Source organism: Otolemur garnettii, unplaced genomic scaffold (assembly GCF_000181295.1).
Source record: "Otolemur garnettii isolate 467f Iridium unplaced genomic scaffold, OtoGar3 scaffold00020, whole genome shotgun sequence".
Classification (NCBI taxonomy): domain Eukaryota; kingdom Metazoa; phylum Chordata; class Mammalia; order Primates; family Galagidae; genus Otolemur; species Otolemur garnettii.
In genome coordinates, this window is record NW_003852415.1 from 7,380,011 (window position 1) to 7,393,762 (window position 13,752).

The following is a 13,752-nucleotide window of genomic DNA, read 5'->3' on the forward strand; positions in this document are numbered from 1 at the left end:
TGTTACCAGAATGAGGAAGAGATGTCTAGTATCTAAGGGCTTACAAAGCCAAATAGAAATGTCTATTTGATGCATCACCCACGCAAACAAACATAACAAGGCTAACATGAAAGAACAGAGCGCACTGTATGCAGTTACTTACTTACATTTAATAGGCCTGTGTATTTTTTATCATGTCCTAAGATATTTTATTTTAAAACTACTGAGATAATTTAAAGAAAGAGATTTGGTTTTGCTTCTAACAGGAAGTCAGGCTATGGTCAATAGCAATCCCAAATCACCTTAATCCAGTTAGGAATTGAAATCCTTCAAAGATGGGCTTCTGTCCCCAGGAAAGCTTTTCTATTTTCAATTTTTCACTTTTTTTTTTTTTTTTTTTTTTGAGGCAGAGTCTCACTTTCTTGTCCTGGTAGACTGCGGTCGTGTCATAGCTCACAGCAACCTCAAACTGTTGGGCTCAAGTGATCCTATTGCCTCTGCCTCCCAAGTAGTTAGGACTACATGTGCCCTCCACAACACCCAGCTATTTTTTAGGGATGGGATCTCACTCTTGCTCAGGGTGGTCTCGAATGTCTCAGCTCAAGAAATCCACCTGCCTTGGCCTCCCAGAGTGCTAGGAGTACAGGTGTGAGCCACAGTGCCCAGCCACTTCTTTTATCTTCAATTCACCATTTCTCCTGTACTACTGCCCACTGGGGTCTACAATTAAAACCAGAGGGTTCCTGACCCCTAGTTTTTGTCTCCCATAGTCTCTTGAATTGATTAATAACTCTAATCCTACGCTCTCTGTTTCTAACTCACATCTTCTGGAATCAGCTTAAAGGAGGAAAAAAGTCCCAAATATAAAACTTATCCTCAGGATTTCCTTTTTTTGTCAGATCCTGACTGCAAAATTTCTCACTCCCTTAGTAGTTCTCTGATAGATTCACAGTATTATTTTTTACATTTTTTTCATATTTCCACTTGTTTTCAGGAGAACTATTCCCAAATAATCTTATCTGTTAATGCTAAAAGTAGAACTTATCAAGATCCTTTTTATGTGCATTTATTTGCTAACAAATCCTAAGCTGCAACTAAAAGCCAAATGAATCTTCACAGGGATACATACTTTCTTCTACCAAAAAAAAAAAAAAAAAATCCGACATGGAACATACAGAAAAATGGTGCATAACAAGAGAAACAAAACAAGGACTCCCAAGATCAAGGATGAATAAAAGATGTTTAAAATTAATCATTTCAGGGCAGCACCTGTGGCTCAAAGGAGTAGGGCGCCAGCCCCATATGCCGGAGGTGGCAGGTTCAAACCCAGCCCCAGTCAAAAACTGCAAAAAAAAAAAAAAAAATTAATCATTTCAAAAATAAGATAAAAAGTAGAAAAACTATTTGGCAACCTCATTTTAAAACTCTAAAAAAATACATCTTAAGCCACTAGAAGATGAATGGGCTTATCTATACAGTCCAAAAAATGAAATGTAAAAATAGATGAGTGAAGTACAGACTTTTAAATTACTCCTCCATGCATTATGGCACAAACATGTTTCTCACTTAAGACATAAAACTAAACTGTAACAGAATTTAAATCTACATTTAAAGTAGTAATAACACAATAGACACTGTACAAAATCTAATCATGATGTATAAAATTACTTTGATAATTCATAAAATACAAAAGCAAAGAGATAAGATATGAAGTCATAAAAACTGCTGTAAACTCTTTAGGATTATAACTCCTAACTAGGTACAAAACCGAACCAAACAAAATTAAATAAAAACAAAATATTAATAAAACTCAGTTCAGCATTAATTTTCCGTTAGACTAGGGAGTAAACTTCAGTAGGCTCCTTCTAACCAAAGATGAAACAATTTGAGCATCAAGACAAACTGCAATGGACTTTAACACATAAAATATGTACACAGTTGGGAGTTAACAGCAGTACTCAAGAGGGGAAAATCATTGGTCATCACTAGAGGAGGTAGGAACCCAACTAATTATGTTAGAAACTAGTAAATGATGAAATGATAAAACTATAGAAGCTTTGAATTATCATTAAAACAAAAAATCAAATTTTTAAATTCTTGTGTAGATCTCTGAAAGTCCTGTGTCTCTATTTGGAAAAACTCTGATTAAAAACAAAATGTAAGTCAAGGTTAAGGAGCTGATAAAAAGTTATATAAAACTCAGAAGGACTGACTACATAGCAACCCAGAAGTATGAATGGAAATCATGTGGGCAACAATGGGAGTAAGTAATTTAAAAGAGACTCTATGAAACTATTTCTCAAGACCTGAAATACTTGTATATTTACAAAAAGAAAGTCTTAATAGAATTTAACTTTGATTAAGACCCATACTAGTTAAAGTTAACAAAAGATTATGAACAGCTTTTACCTTTGGGACAATTAGTGATCTTCAGCTAGGGAGGGAGGAGTGAATACCTTCAGCTTTGGGATATTTCAAGTGGCTGTCTGGCTTTAAACAATTAGCATTATTATCCTTTTGTGTTGTCACTAAATAGATTTGACAACTGAAAACCATTAATTAGAAGGGAAAACCTGGAATTTATTATTTAACATCCAATATTCTTCCAAAGTTCCCATACCAGCTGGTAAGAGCCTACCATTTTCAAAGGGAAATTTAACCAAAGTATTGAATTAGAAGAAAAATTACTCTAATGCAAGTCTCTAAACTGCACTATTTCTATATTTTGGCCAATCTTTACCTTAAAAATGAACTTTATTAATCTGCTGATTTGAATCAAGAGACCTGCATTTTTCTTTCATACCCAATCAACTTTTAAACCTCATCAGATACAGCCCAGTTTGCCCTATAATTTTAACAATGCCTCAATGCCAATTCTACCTCAGCACTAGATTTCTTCCCAACTCTGTTTCTGTATTTGTTCCATCTAACTTTCATTCTAGACATTGTACTAGCTGTACACTGATGACTTCTGTGGCACTGGGCTCCAAAATCTACTTTATCAATATATAATTACAATGTCTCACAATTAAGTTTCTGAACCTGCTACAGTGTACTTATGGTGGCAGCACTGTACAAACAACTCAGTAAGGTTTCATAACTTGGTATATCACTGACTCATGGGTGTCCTTGTGCCAACCTGTAGCAGTGTCTTACTGAATGACAATCATTATTATTGTTGCATGTTTTATGTACCATCACAAGAATGTCAGAGTTTCAATTAGAGAAATGAACAAACATTCATAAATTTCTTATTAAACTTGGCAAGAGTGGAACTGAAATCAGGGATATGTTAGTTCAAGTTTATGGAGATAATGCCTTGAAGAAAATGCCAGTGTACAAACAGATTAAACATTTTTCTGAAGGGAGAGTAGGCATCACTAGTGAAGAGAAGTCAAGGCAGCCAGTCATGAGCACAACTGATGAAAACATTGACAAAATTCATCAAATTATGCATCAAAATTGTTGGCTATGAGAAGTATAGCAGACCAAGTAAACATCGACAGGCAAACAGTTAGGAAAATCTTAACTAAAAATTTTGGTCAACAACTCATGGCTCTTGCATCACAACAATGCACTGGCTCACACAGCTCTATCTGTGAGGTAGTTTTTATCCAATAAACAAATAACTACATTGGAACATCTACCCCCTATGATTTTTTTCTTTACCCAAAGATAAAGGAAATATTGGGGAAAAAAATGACATTTTGATGACATTCAGGACCTCAAGAGTAATACAACAACAGCTTTGATGACCATTCCAGAAAAAGAGTTCCAAAATTGCTTTGAAGGGTAGACTAAGCACTGACCTCAGTGCATAGCTTCCCAAGGGGAATACTTTGAAGGTAATGGTAGTGATTGATATTCAGCAATGAGGTATGTAGCAATTTATCTAGGATGAGCTCCCTAACTTATCAGACCTCATATAGAACCCTTTATATTTTGAATCTGAAGTCCCAATTTTCAGGAATATAAATCCACAGTATCATAAAAATTTGAGTAACCATTACTCAATGAGGTCAATTAGTCCAGAAGCTGGGTTTTAAAACAAGATCCTATCCTTGGCTCTGTCACTTATACTGAGGGACCATAGACAACTTAGTATCCATTCTGTGACCCAGTTTTCCTATCTTGAAAATAAGCATACTAACTATCTTTATCTTATAGGATTAAGAGAATTAAATAAGCCAATGTAAAAAAGTATCAGGTATATATCAAGCTTATGAAGAAATTCTCAGAAATGATAAAACATCAGGGACCCCATATGATCCTTTAATACTGTCAACTCTTCACTAAGAAGCCTTCATGTATTATCATATAAGCAAAAAATTAAATTTAGGGTTTGAGGCTATACAAATTCAAGAGAACAGTGAAATCTTGCATATTTTAAGGAAAAGTATATTTCTTTTCTTTTCTTTTCTTTTTTTTTTTTTTTTTTTTTGGCCAGGGCTGGGTTTGAACCCACCACCTCTGGCTCATACGGTGGCTACCCTTTGAGCCACCGGAGCTGACCGGGAAAAGTATATTTCAAGGTCAGAAAAGCAACCCACCATGACTCATGACCCTAGATTTTATAAGACCAACAGGAACAATTCTCACACTTCCCTTTTGGGGAGAAAAAGAAAAAATCTCACCAAATATTCATATTTACAAACTCTTCCCCTCACCCAGGGATAAATTACATTCACAAAGTTAAACCTGAAGAAACTAAATATTTAAATACATATAAATACATATATAACACTTATATTCATTTTCTAAGAATATTTATTATATTTAACAATAGAATAATTTTTAAATCTAAGTTAAATAATAAAAGTTCCTGTCCTCCCTAGTGCAAAAAATTTGATTTCATTTTCAGGAAATCTCTTTGTAATTTAAAAAAAGAATGTTTATTTCAACTAAGCAGACATTCAGCATGGTGAAAATTTGTTAAGAATTGGTTAAAATAATTATTATAAGATGTTTAAGAAGGGAAAAAAGCTTGTTCCATAGCAACAGAGTTGCAGTGTAGTCTCAAAAAGAAAAAATTCACTCTCCAGCATTGCTTCAATTTAAAAAAAAAAAAAAAAAGGATAATTCTACCATTTACTTTAGGGACTTGAAAATTATAAATAGATTTAGGAAAATCACATGATAGATGGCACACTTACAGATACCCATCTTTAGATATGATGCATTCCATAGCGGCAAATATTGTAATGTTAAGAAAGCTATTTCATTGAGGGGGTCATCAGAATCACTTGTGAGAAATACACCTTCTGAGTTACATGTCTTCTCCTACTGGCAGGAGGATTTCTAGGACTATAACACGAGGCATTGAGTGACATAGTTCTCTGGTACGCTGGAGGGAAAAATCATTGAGAACCCACTACAGTGTGGCCCACAAGCCTCTGTGCCTGGGAACAATGGCATAGCAGTGGATATCTTAGAATGCGAGTGGGAGAGAAGACTTCATGTGTGTATAAAAAGAAGTGGCCCACATGTAGAGAATATTTTGTAAAATTCTGTAATGAATATTTTGAAAATAAAGGTACATATAGCTACAACTTCAGGGCAACTTTTGGGATACTCTGTATTTTAACAGAATAAGGATTTGGGAAAACTAATGAGGAAACTCTAGATCAGGCTAAGAACAGCCTAAAGCAAAAAAAAAAAAAAAAAAAAAGCTCTTGCTCTCCTGTATCTTATTTTTTATGAGTGGCTTTGCAGATTATCTGTTAAGTTTACTTCCCATGAATAAAACCACTCCCCCAGGAAAGTTCAGCATTGTTCAACTCTAGGCCTACCACAGAGACTTAATACTACAGAACACATTTTGTGTTTTAAAGGTTTATCTGGTTTATCTATATAGAAGTTTCTATAATACATAATTTCATGTCCCAATTGCCTGATTCAAAGGAAATTTACTGTCATAAGTAAGGATCTAATACTCAAAGTAGGATTGTTTCCAGCTAAGAGTTAACAGTGTTTTCAATTTTTACTAATAAATTAAAAAGCAAAGACTCAATTAACTTTCTTAACAAGGTAATTAACCTAAAACATTTCATGAGCTGCTGAAACATACAAAGTCTATAGCTCCATCTGTCAAATACATCATAAATCATAAAAATCCTGTAGGTACAAGAATGTCCAAGCTTATTTTCTAAATGAAAGTAGTAGAAACTTTGTGCCTGATTATTAGCTTCCAATTACAAGTGAATAATGATCACTACACTTTTACTTTGTAAAAAGAAAATAAGCCGTCAATCACAACTTGAGAGCTATGTGATGGTTCAGGACAGCACAGATATAACATAAACGTAATATAGGATTTTTCATCACAATGTGTGTATACTTATCATCAGAAACATGAAGAAATAAATTTGTTTTTCAAGAGCTTACAGAAGATGAAAAAGCAAATTCCAAAGGAAAGAAAAATAGAATGATAGAATTAGAGAAATACTAACTAAATGTACGGTATGCCTTTTATTCCAGAATTCTAGGGTATCTTCCTTCTTACATCCCCATATGAGGTAAGTACAAGAAGTTGGCACATCCTTGAAAAGAGAATTCTAAAATATCCAGCAATTTTTAAGTGCACATATTGTTTAGCTCAGAAATTCCACTTCCAGTAATCCTACAGGATTACCAAAAAACAGTGTGTACAATAATAGTCATTGCTACGTTATTTATAATAACAAAGGAAAAAACTAGATACATCCATACTACAGAATACTGTACAGAAAACAACTAGGTCACACTACACAAATAATATGTAAAGTGATAGAACATACATTTTGGAATTTTTTTAAGCTGTATTACATTATATTTTATACATAATTCCACTTTTAAACAATGACACATATGTTTGTATGTGCATATAAAATGTTTGGAAAGATATATAAGAAGCTGTCAAAATTGTTACTTCTTTTGAGTGAAACTAAGAGAAAAGAAACCCCTTGGCTTTGAGAGAAAAGTTTTATTTTTTTTAAAACAATGAGCATGTACTACTTTAAAATATCTTTAAAATTCCTAACTCCCCATAGGAGGTATCAATGGCCCAAGTTGAGCGAGTGTCTGTTTAATTCATGTCCCGACTTCCCTATATAAGTTCGTTGTCAATCCATCTGACAAGCTAACCTAAAGATCTTCACAAACCTCTTCTCCTTTATCTCACATCCCCACTTCCCAACAACTGCATTCCCAAAAAGTTGGGTAAGAGAATATACAAACACATGTAAGTGTTCTCACCTGTTCTATAGCACCCGCCTGTCCATTACTATACTCTCGATATTGTCCAAGCATCTGGTCCACTTGTCGCAGGTTCCAACTGGTGTCCTTGAAAGCAAATGGGCCATGTTAATTGTTCTGAACATTGACCATTGTTTTTCCCAGTCAATCTTGGTAGTATGTCAATCAACTAAGTTAACAGTTTTACAGATAATTCAATTTATATCACAAAATATAAAATTTATATCATATAATATCATAAGTTAAATTGGATATCAATCTACCTCACAAATATCAAAGAAATCTAAACACTGAGAAAGATACTGAAATAAAAATGCAGTTTACTTGCGTAAAATCTGAAGCACATGATTTAAATCTTTATTCAAGGTTGCCTAAGAAGTCAGCAACAAAACCATAAATTGAAAAGAATCCTTATTTTCAGTATGTGGACCTCAACTAATTCATACTTTCCTTACAGAAAAGAAATCCCAAAAGAACAAATCTAGTAGCTTGTGTACAAGAGAAGCAAATCATTAGAATCAGTGTCACTCCATTACTCCATCACCTCAGAACTTGATAAAAGGGAAAAGAAAGCAGCCTTTACCATACGCTATAAACAACAAATTTAGTTCTAATCACAACAGAAATGATTTTCACCTAAACGTGCTAAGTTTCACCTAAGAGATTAATGGAGGCATTTCTTTCAAAAACATATACTTATTAATGTACCTAATTGGTGGGAAAGTACATGAATTCATACTCCAAAATTATATTGTTATCTTAGTTTAAATCCATTTGAAACGAATAGACCTTCTGATTATTTTTTTGCAGTTGTTGGCCAGGGCCAGGTTTGAACCTGCCACCTCTAGTATATGGAGCTGGCACCCTACTCCTTTGAGCCACAGGCACTGCCCAACCTTTTGATTTTTAAATGATATTGTGGCTTCACTAAAAAGTATCCTCTCCTTAACTAAGCACACTAATCCAAAGCAATTAAAGCCAAAATCCACACTTATCCAAGCTATAAAGTAAGGAATTAAGAAGGACATAAATCCTATTTCTGAGTTTTCTTTTTCCCAGTGTAACTATGTTCCCCTTTCCCATCTCTTTTCCCAAGCCTTTTCTATGGAAAGGGTGTAAACTGTCCCCACCGAACACTGTTAAAAGTTAGCCTCTAAATCAAAATGGCATCTCTATAGCATTTATCCATAGGCAATCTACCTTGCCAATATACGGGCAACTCCGCTAAAGGCACATGCCCAGAAGAAGCTCAACTACTAACAGTAATTTCTAAGAATTTAACTCTCATGATACTTTATTTGGAAATATTCCTTTATCCCAAAACATTCTCCACATCCTATCACATATTTCAAATATCTTTACTGATGTTAGTGGGCCTCAATGATTTCCAAGTCCTAATTCCCAGGACACGTACTTTATGTGGCAACAGAGATTTATAGATGTGATTACATTAAAGCCTTTGAGATAGGGAGATCCTACCGGATTATGGAGAGGACCCAATGCCATCACAAGCATCCTTAAAAGAGGACGAGGGTGGCAGGAGAGGCAGAGTGGTGTGATGGGAGGACTCAGCCCATCCCCGCAGGCTTTGAAGATGGAAGCAGGCCTCGAGACAAGGGCAGCCTCAGAAGACAGAAAAGGCAAGAGAACGAGATTTCCCCTAGAGCCTCCAGGAGGGAACGCAGCCCTACCAACACCCTGATTTCTAGTCTCACAAGACCAATGGCAGACTTCTCACTGACAGAACTGTAAGATAAGTTTGTGTTCTTTTAAGATACTAGTTTTGCGGTAATTTGTTACAGGAACAAGAAAACTAATACAGTGGCTGAAGCTATCACTCTGCTCAAACTATTTAAAATCTATAAATGCAACCACTGTTAAACTGACCTGTAAAGTACTTGTTATGGTGTTGACCTTCTCAGTGACTCCTACCGTTGGATGACTTCCGGTTTCCCTGTGACCTGATCGGGAGGCCCAGCGACTGCATCGGTTACCATAGCGCAAGTGGTCTGACTCACTGGACGATTCTGCCATGGATTTATATAAATCCTTCAAAATAAATCCAAGTCCAGGTCAGTCAGACGGTCAAAACTGGGAGAAACAGATTAATTTATTCACTTTTTGATCTTTTTAAGTATTTATTACTTCGGTTCTTTTGTATATTGTAATTTCTATATACAGAGCTTACCAACACAAAAAGGCAGTTCACCATGTAACTCCCATTACTGTTTCTGCTTTAAAAGCAATTCATCAGCCATGTTTTCAGTCCTGTTTACAACTCTAAATAATAATAATCCCTTAGATTGTGCAATGCTTCCAAATTCTAAAAGCATTCCACATACAATAACTCACTTTATCCTACCAACAACACTGTAAGGTAGGGGAAAACACAAATACAGTCAAACCACGTAAGTCTGACCCCCTGAGGGGCTGTAACAAACTGGTCAACACAGGGAACTAGGCCCACTGTGCTGATCCGTGCATGTGGTGCATGGCAGGTCTCTTAAAATTAGGGCAAGTTAAGCAGGTGGTCAATATAGGAGGTGGTCAACTATTGAGGTTCCACTGTATTTTCTAAAATTAGGATCTTGCAAGTGTCTTAATATTAGTCTGATAAAAACATTGCATCTTTAAACCTAAAAATACAGCAAACACACAGCATGACCTGCAATTAGAGAATCCCATTCAGTGTACAGTGAAAACTCTCATGTATCTTAATTTAAAATATATCAGAATTAAACAAATGGTGTAACAGAGGTACAAATTCTATACTGATGAATACGGGAGAAGCCAGCATCTTCAACAGCTCCACCAAAACAGAAAGCCAAACAGCCCGAGAATAACTGGATCATCAGATAATTCTCTTAACATGCTTTTCTCCCATTCTTACCTTAATTTTCTATTTTAGGTATAAGAAAATTATTTCATGCAAGCAAATCTTAAAAGTTTCAGGAAACCTTTTAACAGAAGTTGACGAAACTAAATATATTTAGAACAAGGAAGCATCAGAGAAAAACGCAACTGGTCAAAAGTGAAAGTTTACTGATTATCCAAATTTCATTTTCTACTTAACTTAATCTTTATTTTAATATTAATTTATATAATCTTCCTAAAATCAATAGGCCATTTTTTTCTGCCTTATTAAGTAAAATGTGATGAAACTTTAATATTTAACAATAGACTATTCTGGACTTCTGGATCTTTATTCTGCATTTATCTGGGAAATACATGACCATATACCTAAAGAGAAGCTAAAGGGACTTGCTAAATATATTTTGATCCTAGAGCATTTAATGAAAGCAATCATGTTTTTAAAATATTAGATAAAAGTAAATAAATAAACAACCAAAGAACACTAGCTGTGAGTTTAGGTTTTCAAACACGAAGTCTATCTTTGCCACATCAGAAAAAGGGTCAATGAAGTATCTGAGACAGGGTTAGAGACATCCTCAAATACCCATGCTTCTCCTCTTCCTCTCCTACACCTCTTAACTTCCTTCTGCACCAATCTTCTCAGATTCTTGCCTCCCTTCTCAGACATACAAGCACAAAGGTATAGTGCTCACCTATAGTGTAACTCCCTCCCTTAGCAGAAAACATGAACAAGAAACTAAGCCTGAAGCTCACCTATAGTGTAACTCCCTCCCTTAGCAGAAAACATGAACAAGAAACTAAGCCTGAAGCAAATGTCGGGAATTGTTTTTCTTGGCTTACAATTGTTTAACTCTAAAAGAATAAAGTCAAGAACAAATGAAAACTTCCATTTAAAGTTCACCTTTTAAACTTAGGAAATCCCTTTAGTGTCTATCTCATAAATCTATGCTACATGACCTAAATCTTTCACTCTAAATGGATGCTTCACTTCCCAACATCTTTCATTAGTGAAAGCAGGTAAAGCCAACATTTTCTTGAGAACTTGCTATTATGCAAGATACTATGTAGACAACCCTATTGAATTTTGATAATAAACTATAAAATGAACACTATTAATGCCTAATTTACAAGGGATGTTAAGCCCAAAAGTTATTAAGCAACATATCCAACTCCATGCATTAATTACATGTAGCAACTCCAGGATGTAGACCCAGGATTCAGCCAGACTTCGCTATTCTTCAATGCTATGTTCATTCCACTGTCTTCTGCTATCCATTACATCCAATAACAGCAAATAAAAATGGCTAAAGACAGAGCAGGCCAGGGCCTTCATATGTCTACAGTCTCCTCAACTCCCTCTCATTTCATGTCAGCAGAAAAACATCAAAAAGGAAAGGAAATATAAAGACGGTGAAACTTTTATTTTTGAGAAAGAGTCTCACTCTAACACCCTGGGTAGAATACCGTGGCATCTTCGTAGCTCACAGCAACCTCAAATTCTTGAGCCTAAAGGAACCTCTTGCCTCAGCCTCCCAAGGACAGGCAGCTGCCATGATGCCTGGCTAGTTTTTCTACTTTTAGTAGAGACAGGTACTTGCTGTTGCTCAGGATGGTCTCAAACTCCTGAGCTCAAGCAGGAGCTTGAGCTACCCACCTCAGCTTCCCAAAGTGCTAGGGTTACAGGTGTGAGCCACCAGGCCCACAGAAGAAGATGAAATCTTAATTAGGCACATCGGGGAAAAAATGAAGTGACATTTCTAAAGAGTCCGGTAAACAAATCAAACCACTGGCTTCATAGTAAGGGGATTTTGTTCTCTGACTCCTTTTACCTCTTGTATAAAAGAAAATAATAATTATATCTGAGATCTGCAGCTTTCATATCAAAATTGTATTGTTTAGAGTATAACAATGTTCATGTTACAAGTCATAATTCTGGAAGCTAAACTGAAATTAACAAATCATGAGGCAGAATACAAAGACAACGCTTACATAATGGTTATGGTTACTGGTGAGAAAAAGGAACAAAATAACTATCTTTGGGATTTGATGTTTCTAAAAGGATAAAAATTTTAATAATAACCAGTTACCTATAAATAACTGTATTGGATACAAACAATATGTAAGACACTTCAAAAAAATAGACAATTGAGCTTCAACTTGACTAAAAATAGGAATAATTGAAATTTTTAGGTTTTTTAATAACATAGAAAAATATTTAAAACAAAAATAATAGACTAATAAAATAAGCATGCATATATGGACCTAGAACTAATGAATAGTTCTGACATATATTTTTCTAATATTTTTTGTAATAGTAAAAGATGCAGAATATTACAGAGTGTTGGTACCCTCTGATCCAGCCTTCACCCAGTATCATTCCCGCCCCACCTCCTCCAAAATGACCACAGCAAAGTTTCATGTATAACAGTCCAGGCAATGTTTTTACATTTTTACCATAGGCATAAGTACCTCAAAATCTTTTGTATGAAGCATGAATTTATAGACAATTGATAAATGCTAACAAGTGAAGAAATGGGATACTGAATTTAACTCTGAAACAGAAAAATCTTAGTGGCATTAAATAAAATTAAGAACAAGAACAACATTAACTAAATTATCTCCAATTATCACATAATATAGGAGGGAAAAATGACCTCTCACTTACCCCACTAGGATTGCATACTTTTAATAAAACAGAATCACACTTTCCAGCATGAGTTTCACCAGTACATACATACAATGTCTTCAGCTATTAATTTCAATTACTTTGAGCAATAAGAGATGTTCAAACTCCTGCATCTGATGGAACACCTGCAGAGATACCAAGATTTAAGGTGAGCTATAGCTGAGAAATTTGCATAGGTTTTTTTAAGCACAAGAAACACTTAGCAACCATCTAAAGACTTCAATTACTTAAGTTTCATAAATGTTGGACTAAGGAAAATTAAAGAATCTAATTAAAAAATAGAAATTATTTTTGTTGTTGATAAATATTTGGCATTTTCTTCAATTATTACTGACAATTCAGAAGGTCAAACATGATTCCCATACCTAACTAAGAGAACACTTGAGGCTCAGGGCCAGCACCAAAGGAATGAAAAGGGGAGAGGTCTATCCTTACGAAAAGATGCCAGTCTATCACAGCCAGAACTACCTCTCCCCAAACACAGGGTTGATGCAGAAAGAGAGGAACAGATGAGAACAGAACTGCCATCAAAGTTGACAGGAGGCTCACACTACATTGGTCAGAAACTAGGGTAGAATGTATGGAGGGTCATGAAAATAGCTCCTGAGTGGCCTTAAATACACCTGACTCAAAAAATGCAAAGCAGCGTCAATTATATACTTTTCATTCATCATTAACAATGTATTATTATATGCTACAATTAAAAAATTACTTTTTAAAAAGTATAGTAAATCCTAACATTCCTGCATTAATAAAAACTGACTAGGCCTCTGAAAATATTCTCCCCAGTGATACTTTACTTAACATATTGGATTCATTCCACGTTGAGAAAAGCATACCTAGTGTCCACATAAGAAAATAAATATGGCTTGGCGCCTGTAGCTTAAGCGGCTAAGGCACTAGCCACATACACCAGAGCTGGTGGGTTAGAATCCAGCCTAGGCCTGCCAAACTACAATGACAGCTGCAACCAAAAAAAA

General features: G+C 35.1%; 1 protein-coding gene across 1 annotated transcript in view; it reads right to left on the minus strand.

Moving 5' to 3' along the window:
• Nucleotides 1-13,752, minus strand: part of CEP128 (centrosomal protein 128) — a 386,614-nt gene that overhangs the window by 353,388 nt on the left and 19,474 nt on the right. The window contains exons 2-4 of the mRNA XM_023511493.1: nt 12,752-12,897; nt 9,100-9,261; nt 7,213-7,299 (exon numbers count right to left, since the gene is read on the minus strand). Coding sequence (XP_023367261.1) covers nt 7,213-7,299; nt 9,100-9,246 — 234 coding nt within the window. The 5' untranslated portion in view covers nt 9,247-9,261; nt 12,752-12,897. The remainder of the gene's footprint in view (nt 1-7,212; nt 7,300-9,099; nt 9,262-12,751; nt 12,898-13,752) is intronic.